At 60.7% G+C, this 14,968-nt stretch overlaps 1 protein-coding gene across 1 annotated transcript in view; it reads left to right on the top strand.

Annotated features, from left to right (window-relative positions):
• The window catches only part of EMID1 (EMI domain containing 1), a 63,841-nt gene that overhangs the window by 19,215 nt on the left and 29,658 nt on the right, over nucleotides 1-14,968 (top strand). Inside the window, exons 4-5 of the mRNA XM_067550263.1 lie at nucleotides 69-172; nucleotides 13,693-13,779. Coding sequence (XP_067406364.1) covers nucleotides 69-172; nucleotides 13,693-13,779 — 191 coding nt within the window. The remainder of the gene's footprint in view (nucleotides 1-68; nucleotides 173-13,692; nucleotides 13,780-14,968) is intronic.

The raw sequence follows: 14,968 nt of genomic DNA, 5'->3' as shown, positions 1-14,968 counted from the left end.
TGAGCCGGAGCCCCTGAGAACGGATCAAGTTCCTGACGCCGGGGGCGGGGGCCCTTTCTGTTTCGCAGCTACAGAGCAATCGTGAGGCCGGTTTACAAGGTGGCCTACAAGACGGTCACGGCGCTGGAGTGGAAATGCTGCCCAGGCCACGCGGGCGTCAACTGCGAAGAAGGTAGGGAAAGCCGGGTGAACGGGGTGCCTGCCTGGGGTTACGGAGCTGTGTGAGCAGCAGGACAGCTGCTGGGGGCAGCGGGGCACTGCAGCCCCAAAGAGCGGGTGTCGCTCAGAACTGTCCCCCTGCAGTCAGACCCCTTCCAGGGTGGGGCAGAGGCGGTTCTGGGGGCAGATCTCTTTTTGTGTGGGGCAGAGGGGACTTGGGGGGTAGATATGGGGTTATTTGTATGGGGCAGAGGGGGCTCTGGGGAGTAGATATATGGGGCAGCTCCTTGTCAGCACAGGGCACGGGGGACTCGGGGGGGGGGGGGGGGGGGTAGATATACAAGGCAGTTTGTGTGGGACAGAGGAGAGCATAAAGGGACAGCCGCCTCTTGGCAGGGTAGGGAGCTCAGGACACCGTCTGCCCTGGCATTGTGCTTGCTTATGGATTCCCCCTGGCCGGCTGGATCACCACTGGCATGGACCTAGAGGGGAGCCAGCCCTGGGGCACTAGTCACATCACGGGCCTGCCCCGTCTCCACTAGCAGCTAAGCCACGTTCAGCAGCAGCTGATGCGGGAGGGGCTGCTGCAAACTGCTGCCATCCTGGTGCCCAGGCCGGGCGCAGGGATGTGCCGTGGAGACAGACCTTCGATGTGGGTCGTTAGTTGTAATGAGGGAGGAGGTGCCACGGCGAGGGCCGTGTGAATGCTGCTGACATCAGCATCGTCCCAGGGACACCAGTGCAGGTACTGGACGGCAGAGACCAGCCACAGGGCATCACCCAGAAGGCTTCATGGCTCCTCATGCCAACAGCCCGGGGTCAAGCGATCCAGTGCACCCTGCAGGGATCTGAGGGGAAGGGGTGGAATCAGCCCCTGGCCAGTGTGGGGAGAGGGGTCTCTGGGGGTAGATGTCTGGGGCAGCCCCCCTCAGTGGGGGGTTCTCATCATTGATCATCCCCGAGGGGATCCTGGGGTGAGGGGGGAGCCCGGCTGGGGGCAGGTTCTTCCCTGAAATCAGTGATTTCCCTTTGTTGTAGCTCATTACCTGGGGCTGCCTCGTCTAGTCAGTTACTGTGGGGCTGCATGTAAACAGTGGGGCCAGGGGTGCGCTGTGGCAGGGCCAGGCGTGGGGGAGGGGTTCGGGGGGGGTTTGCTGTGGCAGGGCCAGGCGTGGGGGAGGGGTTCGGGGGGGGGTTCGCTGTGGCAGGGCCAGGTGTGGGGGAGGGGCTCGGGGGGGTTGCCAGGCACAGCGGCACAGGCTCTCTCATTCCTTCTGCACTGCTCCTCCCGCACGACCCGGCCCCCGCAGGGTGGCAGAGCGCTGGGGGCCCCGCCTGCCGGGGAGCTGCTATTGCTCTGGGAGCAGCGTCTCCCAGCAGGAGGCAGGGCAGTGGGTGCACAGGAGCTGTGGCCCAGAGGGAAGAGGGCGTGTGACTGCGGTTCCCTGGCCAGGCCAGGCTAGGCTGAGTTTACGATCCAGACCCAGCAGGCCGCCTGGCTGCCCTGGCCCAGGGTAGCAGCACAAGCCAGTGCCATTCGCCAGGGATCCGCCGTGCACGGGCAGAGCAGCCTGGCAGGCTCAACGTCCAACCTGGAGAGCCGGGCTGGGACCCGGAGCGCTCGGTGCCGCAGCAGCCTGGGCGGGAACAGGCTCCTGGAAGGCAGAAGGGAGCGGTGACTGTCTAGTCCCACCTCCCGTCCATCCCACAGACCATAGGGCTTCCCTGAACGGTTCCCGGCTGACCGGCGGGCCGCCCTGAGCTGTGCTCCAGGATGGCGAGTGGGGAGACGGTGGCTGGATGAAGAGGGGGAGAAGCGGAGCAATATAGGGAGCAGAGGGGTTGGGCAGGTGAGCTGAACGGGGCCAAAGCTGGAACAGGCCGGGAGGGGACACGTGGCTCCCGGCAGGCTGTGTTCTCGCTGGCCAGGGCGGGGGATCAGAAAGGCAAAGGATCTGGGCAGCCTTGGACGGAGGAGGTGCCTGCCTCCTTGGGTGAAGGTGATTCTCCTGCGTGTGCCTTTCCCCCGACCCGCAGAGAGCCCAGCTGGGCCAGCTCCCCGTAATCTTCCCCCCAGACCTGCCTCCCCACCCCAGGCCTGCTCACTGCCTGATTGCTACTGCACTGGCCTCAGCAATGCTGACTCGGGGCTGGGGTTAGAGAAGCTGCCGGGGAAGCTGAGCCCTGCTTGTTTTGTTGCTTCTTGGCCAGCTGCGGCTGGAATCCGGAGCCTGCCAGCGCTCTGCCTGTCCCCCTGCCCTCAGGCCTGGCAGGCGGTTTCGAGAGCCGGGCTGTGGGGCCTGAGATCTCAGAGAGCTGCCCCAGCTGGGCGCCGGAGGGGCTGGACGTAGCCAGCACATGGCATCATCTTCTATTCCTGGACACGCCAGGACAATCCTGGACAACCCTACGACCCAGCTGGGCCTGCCACCAGCTCCCCGCCACGTCCCCTTCCCTCCCTTCGCTGTGTCCTGGGGGCTGCTGAAGGGGGAACTCAGCAGAGAAACCCCCGTTTCCCCAATAGCTGCCAGGCAGAGCACGATCGACCCGTCTGTGGATCTCTGCTCTGTCCATTGATCTGTCTGGGAGCCAGCGGGGCCATTGCCTCACGAGCACAAGTTCTCGCTGGCTGGCGGGTCCCGTCAGCAGGAACCAGTCACTGGTAACCTCGGACAGCCAGGTGCCCCGTCGCGGGTGCGCAGCCAGCCATGCGGCGGCTAGGCCGCTGCGCCCGGGCGGGACGCAGGGAATGCAGTGCTGCGACTGGAGCGCCAGCTCACTGCGCTGTCTCTGGGGCGGCCCTTCGCAGCTTGTTCTCCCCGACCATGGGTCTGGAGCTGGGCCAAGCTGCAGCTTCCCCTTTCTTCCACGGCTCCTGCTGATGGCAGCTCCAGCCGCGTCCTTGGCGTCGCCCTTCACGCAGGAGTCCCTGGCCTTTGCCGTGCGGCTGCGGCTGTGCGCAGCTCGGGCACTGTCGAGCTGGCAGAAAGGGGTTGAGCGACTCGTGGTGACGGGCATGGTGCTGTTCTCCCTGCCCTGCTGGAACCCTCAGACACGGGGTTGGTCTAGCGCCCTGGGACCGGCTCTCCCCACGTGACAGCCCTGAAGGAAGGAAGGAACCAGGGCAGGGAGAAAGAGAGAAAAGAGGGCAGAGAGTGGGGCAGCTGCAGAACCGAGGAGGGCTGACCCCTCTGCTAATCGTAGGCAGCAGGCAGCGTTTGTGTCGCCTCGCACAGAGCAGCCAAGGCTCCCTCCAGTCCGAAGCTGGGAAGGGCCTGTCATGGCTCCGGGTACATCTGCACTGCCGGAAAACACCATGGCTGGCTCGGCTCAGCTGCCTCAAGCAGTGGGGGCTCGGGCTGCAGGGCTGTGACAATGCAGGGCAGACATTCAGTCTCAGGCTGAGCCCTCCTCCTTCGCGGGGTCCCAGGGCCCGGGCTGCAGCCAGAATGTCTATCCTGCACTGCTGTAGCCCAAGCCAGCCGAGCCAGGCCAGTTGCTGGTGTCTTATTGCAGTGCAGACAGACCCAGAGGGTTTAAGGGTAGACTGGACCAGCCAGCTTGACATCCTGCATCTCACAGGCCGTTAAACCCCACCCCCTGCAAGCAACACCCTGAATTAGATCCAAGTATACCAGCCCCAGAAGACTAAGCTATTATGTGCCCCAGGGTAGGCAGGGAACAGGAGGGACTGAGGGCCACCAGTGCCCGTGGCCCCCGCAGTGGCAGGGAATTGATTAAGTGAGATGCACCCAAATGACCTGGGTGTCGACCCATAACCAAATGCTGCAGAAGAAGATGAAAACCGCCCGGCTCTCTGCCAATCTGAGCTGGTGGAAAATCCCTTCCCAACCCCAAACCTGGCCATCAGTGACCGGAGCATATGAGAGAGACTCACCAGCCAAGCATCTGAGAGAGAAAATTCTCTGTACCACCTCAGAGGACCGGCCCACCTGTTTAGTGTCTCATCTCCTGCCGTGGCCATCTCTGCTGCTTCAGAGGAAGAAGAGAAGAAAACCCTTGGAATACACTGGGGGGGATGTTCCCTTCCTGACCCCTGCAGGTGACCAGGGACAGCTCTGAAGCATAAGGTTTTAGGGACATAAGCCAGGAACCAGGAGCCTCAGTCCCAGTCTGTGCAACATCAGCCTCCAGGTCCAGCCCACAGTGGAGACAAAATGAAGCAGGTTCTCCGGACACCAGGGGATGGACGTTCGGGTGAGCTCCGTGCAGTGGGTGCTGAGTTCTGCTGGAAACCTGGCCCTGTTTCTGAGTGTTCAGCACCTGAGATGTGGCTCTTGGGTCCTTTGAAAGCTCTTTGTTTGTTCACAGTAGCACTGAGGAGTCCTGGTCGTAGTGCAGGAGCCCAGGGCAGAGGCACTGTATGAACATTGAACACAGAGATGGGCCTGACCCCCAAAAGCCTGCAGACCAAGCACTGCAGCGCGTCTGGCGAAGACGCTCTGTGCCGACAGGAGAGAGCTCTCCCCTCCCAGCAGCATAAAAAACCACCCTGCGAGTGGCAGAAGCTATGTCAGTGGGAGACGCTCTGCCAGTTTGCAGATGACACTAAGCTGGGGGGAGTGGTAGATACGCTGGAGGGCAGGGATAGGATACAGAGTGACCTAGACAAACTGGAGGATTGGGCCAAAGAAATCTGATAAGGTTCAGCAAGGACAAGTGCAGAGTCCAGCACTTAGGACAGAAGAATCCCATGAACTGCTACAGACTGGGGACTGACGAGCTAGGCAGCAGTTCTGCAGAAAAGGACCTGGGGGTAACAGTGGATAAGAAGTGGATGAGTCAGCAGTGTGCCCTGGTTGTCAAGAAGGCTAATAGCATATTGGGCTGCATTAGTAGGAGCATTGCCAGCAGGTCATGGGAAGTGATTATTCCCTTCTATTCTGAACTGGTGAGGCCACATTTGAAGTATTGTGTCCAGTTTTGGGCCCCCCACTATAAAAAGGATGTGGACAAATTGGAGAGAGTCTAGCAGAGAACAACAAAAATGATGAGGGGGCTGGAGCACATGACTTATGGGTAGAGGCTGAGGGGACTGGGCTTATTTAGTCTGCAGAAGAGAAGAATGAGGGGGGATTTGATAGCAGCTTGAACTACCTGAAAGGGGGTTCCAGGGAGGATGGAGCTAGGCTGTTCTCGGTGGTGGCAGATGACAGAACAAGGAGCAATGGTCTCAAGTTGCAGTGGGAGAGGTCTAGGTTGGACATTAGGAAAAGGTTTTTCACTAGGCGGGTGGTGAAGCACTGGAATGGGTTACCTAGGGAGGTGCTGGAATCTCCATCCACAGAGGTTTTTAAGGCCCAGCTTGACAAAGCCCTGGCTGGGATGATTTAGCTGGAGTTAGTCCTGCTTTGAGCAGGGGGTGAGGCTAGATATCTCCTGAGGTCCCTGCCAACCCTAATCTTCTGTGAGTCTAACACAGCGCTGTGCACACGAGTGCTTATGTCAGTTCAACTTATGTGAATATGGAATATTCACACCCCGGGGCGACACAGGTTTGCCAGCACAGGCTGTAGTGTAGACATAGCCTAAGTATCTGCCCCACGTGAAACCTTTCAGAAAAGGACAGCCCATGCCTGGCTGAGCAGACCCAAGCGTACAAGCTAGCTGGCTACCAGGCCCTTCTCAGGAGCAGCTCACTAGCCGATCGCTCGCTGCATGCCATGCACCACGTGCACGTGGATGCTTGCCAAGTCTCGAATCAGCGATCCCCGACTGGAAGTAGGACTCACAAGGCCCAGTGGAAACCTGAGGAGGACTGGCTGGGCAATCAGATCAATGGAGCTGGTTAGAAAACAGGGGTTAGGGAGGGTAGAGCAGACATTTTCCAACCATTTTTTCCCCATTGGAAGATACTTTGCTTGAAAAACGGCTAGCAGCTCCAGTGATCACCAGAGAAGATGAAACTGACATGCTGTGTACAGTGCTGTGCACCGTGCAAGGAAGCGGGGACGGTACACGCCAGGGTCGTCCCTTCATGCTTCCCCCACCAGCCTTAGCAAAAGGCTACACAGCGAAGAAGCAAACTATGCACAGCTGTGTGAGGAAGGAAAGAGACGGACTCATCATCCATGGCAGCGAGTCAGAAATGAACCCCAAGAGAAAGTGGGACACCTGGTACGAAATCCCGTTACTGTGACATTCTATCCTGCATGCAGGTACTGGATGTATTCAGCGTGGCAACACGCCGCTGGTTTGACATGGTAATAGCTGTTGGGATCTGAGGGGAGGAAGGAAGAGTAGGAGGAATGGGAGAAGTGATGGCTAGAGAGAGAGAGAGCTGGAGCGAAGAAAGGAAGGCAGTGCTAGAGCGACAGGGAGATTTGGAGAGGAGGGTTGGTCCAGTCACCCTCTATCTCCGGTCCCGGGGTGGTAGCGGGCTCTGGGAGTGGGCCGTCTGTCTGAAGCGCTGTCCCCTTCTGGCCTGCCTTCCCATACTAGCTGTACGGTCGGTATTCCCCCTGCCCTCCCTTCCCGGTGACCCGTGAAGGTGTTGACAAAGAGAAGCCATCAATTCTTCCTGTTTATTGAATCCTTCCTCACTGGGTCAGCACGCGGCTTTCAAAGGCAGTGGGAAGGGCTGTCACCTCGGGGGTCTCCCATTCGCTCTGCCAGCCTCGGCCCATCCGCAGCCAAAGAGGTCCCCGCTGACACGTGGCTGGGAAGGGAGCGACCCCTGTCGTTCAGACCCTAGCCTTGGAACTTTTCAGAGCAAGATTTATTTATTCAGCTGCTCTTAATTTGGCCGGGAGAGGAGAGGGGGGACCATCCTTCCTCGCTCCATCCCCCTTCTCCCGAGGTAGGAGACATGAGCCCCCGCCCCCTGCACCTCTCTGATGGGGCCCAGCTTGTGTTTGCAGTCCAGAGCCCCTCTGTGCAGCCCCTGCGAGCCCCGGGGGAGCGTAACCCGGATTCAGCGGGCAGGCCCTGCTCCAGAGACATGCCCAGCGTGGCGGCTGGTGCAGCGGAAGGAGCGTGCTCCGAGTTCGACTCCGTCTGCCCACGAGGGCTGGCGTGTCCTGCACCCCAGCTGGGAGCCAAAGGACAGCGAGGCCCAGGCCCGGGTCAGCGCGGCAGTGGGTACCCTAGGGCAGCCACAGGGCCCCTGTGCCAATGGGAGCGTCTGAGGGCGGGGGCTGGGCAGTGGCCAGGTGGAGCACAGGTGTGGTCTGCAGTGAGCCATGGGGAGGGAGGTGTCCAGGGAGGCTCTGGGAGGAGGCAGCCTGCTGCACCGCGGGAAAAAAGAAATGAAACAGGCCCCGTGGGGGCAGGCGGCTGTCTCAGGACCCCTGTGACTCAGTGACCCAGACGTGCGCTGCACACACTGCCCTGGCCCGGGGCCCAGCAGCCCAGTTTCGAAGCTGATCTGCTGATGCGTGTGGATTTTAGAGAGGATGCAAAATTCAGCTTCAGCACATTGCAAAGGTAACGGTGACCCCCTCCCCCCTGCGGAGCTGTGCGACGGGCCCGGCCAGGGGCCCCCAGTGGGCCAGGGCTCAGGAAACACCCGGCTCCACGCTATTGTCTCTCCAACACTGGCTCTGGACAAAACAACCCCGCCCAGGGCCACCCCCTTCCCTTCCCTGTTAGCAAATAGTGACCCTGGGCTTGTCAGCTGCCTCCCAGGGCAGGGGGGCAGAGCACCCTGGGGGGCCGCTGCCGGGTCCAGCCCTGGGAAGCCAGTTCTTCCTTGCTGGCTGGGGGGAGGGGAGGAGATGCCCTGAGGGAATGACCCCAGAGTTGGGGGGGTGTTAGGGAGGTGGGGGGCAAGGTGGTATCATTGCCTCCCTGCTCATCTCCCCCCCACCCCAGCCGAGAGGGCGAGTCGTGGGGCACCACATGGCACAGCTCTTCCTGCCTCTGGCCAGGACTGGCCCCCAGCTACAGGGGCTGGGGGACTTTTATCCGCTTGGCGGCTGGAGTGCAGAGCCATTGGGGGCACGGGGGGCTGAAAGCAGCAGGAATTGGGGGAGGGGAGCAGGGCACCTCTTAGCCCCCAGCACCCTTTGTCCCAGCTACAGTGGCCTTTCGGAGGAGCCGCATCCTCTGGCACAAAGAGCCCCCAGCGGGCCGTGCCCGGGGCTCAGGGGGGGCACGGGATGCGTGCCTGGGACACAAGCCCCACAGCTGGGTGACAGCAGGCCAGGGCCAGTGAGGGCCGGCAGGGCCTCCCCAGTGCCTCCGAGACAGGGCAGCCTGGGACCCCATAGAAGCAGGTTGATCAGACCCAGCTACAGCCCCTCTCCCGGGGGAGCCAGCCAGGACGAGTGTGGGATGGACAGGAGGGTGGTGAGCTCTCCTAAGGTGGTGGAATCTCCAGAGACTGAGTGTGGGGCTGGGATGGACAGCAGAGCACCTCAGCAATATTCTATCTATGATTCTATAGGAGCCCTCTCTCTCTCTGTCTGCCCTCGCGCTCCCCCTCTTCCCCGCCAGTGTCCATCTCGCCGTCTCCCCCCTGTGCCCTCGCTCTCATGCTCCTGGAGCTCTGGGAAGCCTGACACGCTGCCCTATAGTTATCAGAGCCCCTTCCCCCCACCTGCCTCCCCCTTCAAAGCACACGTCTGACAGCAGGCACTGGGCCAGCTTTCCTAACCTGTGCCTCTGCCCCTGCCCCGGCCTGGCATGGGGCAGGCAGCTCGGGGCCAGGCTAGGGGCTGCTGGCAGCTGGCCACTTCAGGTTTGAAAGGAGACTGTTATGCTGAGTGTGGGTCAGTTGCTCCAGAGGGGGGGCGGGCTGGGCAGGGACCCCTGTGGATGACCGGCCTCTCCTTATCTGACCCGCCTTTCACATCAGGGGTGTGCGGTGCAATTGTTCGTAGCCTTGTCTGGATGCAAGAACGCCCCCTTCCCCCTGCTTGGAAATAGCTCCACAGACAGCCACGCTGGCTTCGATTCCCCCTCGCCACTGCGGGATCTGAACCCAGATCTCGTCTCAGCGGAGCAGCAGCTTCCACAGGCTGGGGGCTGGGATGTGAGTTCTCTGCATGGCCCGTGGAAGCCCCGCAGAGAGGCGGCTGCTGCGGCTGGACACCCTGGCTCAGGGCGGAGAGGAGAAGCGAGGTTGCACAATAGCAGGAAGCCTGGCTGCTTTTTGGCCTGAAACATCCTGTCATTTTACTGCAGGGTTATTGTTTTTAGGGTGCCCAGCTGCTGATGTAGGTGGGGCTGAAGGTGCCCTGCTGCTCCCTGAGGGTCGGGCCCCAGGATGGTACTGGTTAATATTAACCCTTTAGGGCAGACAGGGATGAGTGGTTAGTGGTGGGGACTCCTGGCTTCCATGCCAGCTCTGCCACTGAACTGGTGTCTGAGCTGGGGCCCGGCCTGATGCCAGAAGTGGCCAATTGATTGGGTTGCCCAATATGAAAGACCTTGACTCTGATTTTCAGGGGTGCTGAGCCCTGCAGCTCCAGTCAAATCAGCAGGAGCAGTGGGAGCTCAGCACTTCTGAAAATTGGCTTCAAGGTGTCTTCATGTCGGGCACCCAAAAATGGCGGCAGTCACAATCCGTGGGCGTATTCCAACGAGTTGGCTTTAATTGCTCTGGGCCTCAGTTTCTCCATCTGCAAAGTGGGATGATGTGGCTCCTGGAAGGGTGGGTTAATTAGTGAGTGCCGGGCATGCGGCAGCCCCCCACTGGGCATGTTGTTATTTCTACTACCATCAGTTGCCTTCTGCAACCCAGCCAGGTAGTTTACTAACTGCAGCAGGGCATCCTCCCCTCAGGCTGGGAACTGAGAGAGCAAAGCCATACACTGTCGTCTCATACGCCCCGGGGACCCTGCCGACTGACTTCCCACACCCACTGGGGACAGCAGGTGGAGCAGAAGGAGCCCAGCTCAGCTTTCAGGACACCTGGCTTTTATACCTGTCTCAAAGCATCCTACAGAGGAGTTAGATGGGGAAACAGAGGCACAGAGTGGGGAAGGGACTTGTCAAGTGACACCCAGTGGGTCTGTGGCAGAGCTAGGAATAAAAGCCAGGTGTCCTGAGTTCCAGTCCACTGCTCTGTCCACTAGCCCACACTGCATTGCCTTGCACTGCACAGAGGACCCAGGGGACTAGCAGGCAAATCCAGGGCACATGTTGCTGGCTTGGTCTAACGGTTGCCATGCCATTTATGGGTTGCCCTTCCACTCCTGCCCCCTGTAATACTGCCGCTGCACCTCTGCCTGCTCTGCAGAGCCCCCTGCTGTTCCGGTCACGGGCTGCTGCCCATGCCCCGTTCTGCTGCTCCCCTCAATCCCAGCCCACAGCACCCTCCCTTCCACTCCTGGGCTTCTCTGGCCGGCACAGAGCTCTCTGCTCTTGCATTCCAGCCCTAACGTGCAGTCCTAGGCTTTTCTTGCAGTCTCGCTATGAAGCTGACCTGTGCGTCTGGGAAGGAGACCGAGACCCCCAAACTCTCCTCCACCTGGAATCGGATCAGGACTTGAACTAAGACCCACAGAGGAGTGCTTAGTGCATTGCCCCGCTGTACTAGCCCCTGAGTGTTCCCCTCCTGCCCTGGAGCCTCTGTGTCCCCTCCCGACGCTGATGTACCCCATCTGAGTCCCCAGAGGGATGCTCTCTTGGTTGGGAGCAACCAGTGTTAATTCCCAGCCCTGTCTCTGGCCAGGGCTAGGAGCAGGACATGCAGCACCTGGCACTAAGGTGCAAGGCTGAGGCATGTGCACAGTGCAGGGTGCTAATGCACTGTGCAGAAATGAGGAGATGCAGTGCAGCTTGGCGGTGGACTGCACGGTGTAGTTTGGAGGCACAGTGCATTCCCAGGTGTAGTACAGCGCTGCAGGCAGAGTGTTAGTTTTCTGCAGCGTCGCAGTGTAGCTTGCAGGTGCAGTACATGGACAAATGCAGTGCAGTGTAGGGGCGCAATGCATGGTGAGGTGAAAAGCAGTGCAGAATTGCAGTGTGGCACAGAAGTGCAATGTATGTGGAGGTGCAGTGCAGTGCGGAGGTGTCACGCAGTGCTAAGGTGCAGTGTATGGCGCAGTGGAAAGCAGTGCAGAATTGCAGTGTGGCACAGAGGTGCAGTGCATGTGGAGGTGCAGTGCAGTGCGGAGGTGTCACGCAGTGCTAAGGTGCAGTGTATGGCGAGGTGGAAAGCAGTGCAGAGTTGCAGTGTGGCACAGAAGTGCAATGCATGTGGAGGTGCAGTGCAGTGCGGAGGTGTCATGCAGTGTATGGCGCAGTGGAAAGCAGTGCAGAATTGCAGTGTGGCACAGAGGTGCAGTGCATGTGGAGGTGCAGTGCAGTGCGGAGGTGTCACGCAGTGTATGGCGCAGTGGAAAGCAGTGCAGAATTGCAGTGTGGCACAGAGGTGCAATGTATGTGGAGGTGCAGTGCAGTGCGGAGGTGTCATGCAGTGTATGGCGAGGTGGAAAGCAGTGCAGAATTGCAGTGTGGCACAGAGGTGCAGTGCATGTGGAGGTGCAGTGCAGTGCGGAGGTGTCACGCAGTGTATGGCGCAGTGGAAAGCAGTGCAGAATTGCAGTGTGGCACAGAGGTGCAATGTATGTGGAGGTGCAGTGCAGTGCGGAGGTGTCACGCAGTGTATGGCGCGGTGGAAAGCAGTGCAGAATTGCAGTGTGGCACAGAGGTCTGTCCCCTATTCACTGTTTCTGGTGCTAGTTCAGCTCTGTAGCCAGCTCTGGCCATTGCCCCTCACATCCCCCAGCGTTTGTTTATACCATCTTCCGTTTCATTCCAAAGGGGTTGTCTAGCTGGGAGCTTGCGCTGCAGTTCAATGCCGTCCTTCCAAGAAAGGCTGTTCTGGGAATGGGAAGTTACTGCTGTTCCCTTGGGGCCCCAGAGACACTCTGCCCAGCACGGAGGATCTAGTTCTCCGCCCCTGTGGGAAGCCATCGGTCCAGCCCACCCCCTCCTTCTCTCTGTTTGGGAAGGGACTGGGATGGTCCCGAGGAGCCAAGCTGGGGCAGCAGCAGATAGGGGGCCCTGACAGATGTCGTTGGCTCCCATTTTCCATGCCGTGGCTGGGTGATGGGTGGCACCCAAAGGACCCGTGAGTGAGGCCAGCGTGGATGGTCGGTGCTTGATCCTGAGTTCCAGCCATCAGGACAGCCATCGCCTGCCCCCCACTGCCTGCTGCGGTTCTCTGGCTGTTCCCGACAGCCAGGGGCCGTCCCAGTGTCTGACCTACGTGGCTGGAATTCTGTCCCCACTGCCCAGGGGAAGCGTGCGTTGTCCTTCTCCCCCCCCCCAAGGCCTGTAGTTTGAGTAGGGGGAGCCCCTCCCTTATAGCCCAGCCCCATGGGGCAGGGCTGGGTACCTGAGCGTGGGGAGCTCTGCCTGGAGCCGGGTGCAGGCCGGGCGGGAGGGGAATGTTAGATCAGGTTCGTTAGTTGCAGATCAAGGGGTTTAGGGGGAGAGATCAAAGGGCACCAGCTTGCCCTGCCCGTGCCTGGATTTGCCTGGTTCTCCTTGGCTGGCTGCTGTAGGCGAGGGGCCCCAGGCCTGCGTCAGGGACAGGCACTTTCTCATTAGACGGGGAGGTGGAGTGGAACAGCCGAGTGGTCATGGACAGACAGGGAGACCTGGGGGGAGGAGGGGGGGTTGTTAACCCCTCGCACTCCGCTTAGCCAGTCGCAGGGCCTGGGAAGAACCTTGACAACGTGTCAGGGCCAGGCTGGCTCTGGGGGCCCTGGGAGCACGGAGAGCTGCACCGGAACCAGCCCTGGCACCTTTGGGGCAGGTCGTTTGCCTCCATGGACGTGCCCAGGCTGGCCCATCCCCCTTTGCTCCCCCAGCCCGGCCGCAGCAGGTCTCCCCACTGCCCTGGCTCAGCAATGGGAAGCTGTGTTCGTCACCCCTTGCCGCAGGGGGGCTGGGGCTCTGCGGTGCCGGGGCTCCTGGCAAGCAGCCGGCCAGCTCGGGGCTGGCAGCTAGTGCTCTGTGCTGGCCTGCCGGAGACACACCCAGGCCAGCTGGATCCCTGCACCCCACACTGGCCCAGTGGCACCCGATGAACTGTCCAGGCTTGTAGGGTGTGATCCAGACCCATGGAAACTCCTCTGCCCCCACTCTCTGCCGCCCCCATCCCTCTGCTCGGCGTCCCCACATCCCAGAGACGCTGCCAGGCATGCCTCCATTGGCGTGGGCCCTGCGTTCCCATTAACTGATCTCTGGGCCGGGCCCCTCGCCGTCTGCAACGCTGCAGTAGACATGCATGGCCTGGCTGGGTGTCTGTTCCCAGGTTACTGAACGTCACTGACTCCTTCCCAGGAGCCAGCACCGAGGGGTTTGTCTGCCCCGGAGCAGAGGGGGTGGGGATACAGCATCTGCACCCTGAGCTCAGCTCCCTTCACAAGGCAACACCAGAGCTGAAAGCCCCAGAGAGCCCCCAAGACAGGAAATGGGGGGTCAATTTCCAGGAGGCAGAATCCCCTGGCCAGTGCCCCTGGGGGTTGGGCTTCTGGCCCGGGGGGCAGCATGGAAACCACAGAGCCTCTGAGCCAGTCCATGAGTGACTAACCCCATCTATTTCCTTTGTAGAGATCGGCCGTTACGTTGCCCCTCAGGAAATCGGACGTCCTAGTGCCCCACTGCGCAGGCTCCCCCTCCGACCAGCAGCCTACTCAGGTGGGTCTGGAGGGAAGGTGTCACCTCTCTTTGGTTGGAGACTGTGCCAATCTAGCAACCCTGCATCTCTCCCCCTCCTCCCCTGCACCTGTGCTCCCCTTCCCGCGGTCTGAGCTAATTCAGGGGAAAGGGAGGGGACAGAGAGAACCGGGGGGGCGGGGGCAGTGGGAGAAAGGGAACGACGAGAGATGGTGAACGAGGGAGAGAGCATGAGAGAAGCCAGGCGAGACAGCGGTCACAGCACCAGGCCCAGATCTCCGTGGATTTCACACTTTGACTGACCCTTAACAGCCGTGGAAGAAAGTCGGCAGGTCAGCCGAGCGCCCAAGAACTGATGCTGCCAAGTCCCCGGTGTTTGGAATATTGTGAAATTGAGCGAGCGTCGGGGTGCGCCCACATACATCGGCTGGTCCATCCACGGTCACCAATACCCTCTAGCTAGCGCATTTATACGGCACCTGCCCTCGCAGTGTCTGGCGTTGTTCCAGTGCTGCCTGCACTTGCTTGGATCGGAACCCAGCACCAACAGCCTCCCTCACGGTATCTGCGCCCCTGCAGAGCTGCCGGCACCAGGGGTGCTGAGAAGGGAAAGGAAAGGGGAAATGAGCTGACCCTGTCCGAGCCCTGAGAAAGGCTGTGAAGGTTCAGGGGTCAGGTGTTCTTTGACCCCATCTCTTTGCCCAGCCCTGGCCCAGAATGTTTCTCATGCTGTTTCCGTGGAAGGGGTAAAGGGCCCCGGCATGCGACCCGCCCCCCGTGTGAGTCCTTCCAGCCTGCGATCAGGTCGCCAGGACCAAGAGACCGAGGCCTTGGCCACCTTGGCCATTTGCTTCAGTCAGAGCCCCTGGCGCGGCTGTGCAAGTGCGGCTGGAGGCTGAGCTGCGTGTCCCCATGCTGCGAGAGTGTGCAGCGTGTCTGCTGCGGGAGACTGTGCCGGCACGCCTCACACCACAGCAGGGTGCTTGCCCGTCAGCCGCAGCCCCAGGGAATGAGTCCTGCCTGGAAGCCAGTTCTGCTCTCCCCCAGCACGTGGGGTCTCCTGGGATCAGGGTCAGCACCTCCGGGGGGATGACACACAGTGACTGGGCCTGACTTGACTGGTGCTTCCTCTGTCCTGAGCCAGGGTGCGTGTCCCGCTCTCTTGGCTGACACAGCGGGGATTGAACCGGGCGAGTGGCTAGCGCTGTGG

The sequence above is a fragment of the Emydura macquarii genome, unplaced genomic scaffold (genome assembly GCF_026122565.2).
Source record: "Emydura macquarii macquarii isolate MOO-44397 ecotype Brisbane River unplaced genomic scaffold, CSIRO-AGI_Emac_v2 contig_1254, whole genome shotgun sequence".
NCBI classification, from domain to species: Eukaryota; Metazoa; Chordata; order Testudines; family Chelidae; genus Emydura; species Emydura macquarii.
Note: the sequence above shows the minus strand (reverse complement) of the source record. Positions and strands in the feature narration are given on the sequence as shown.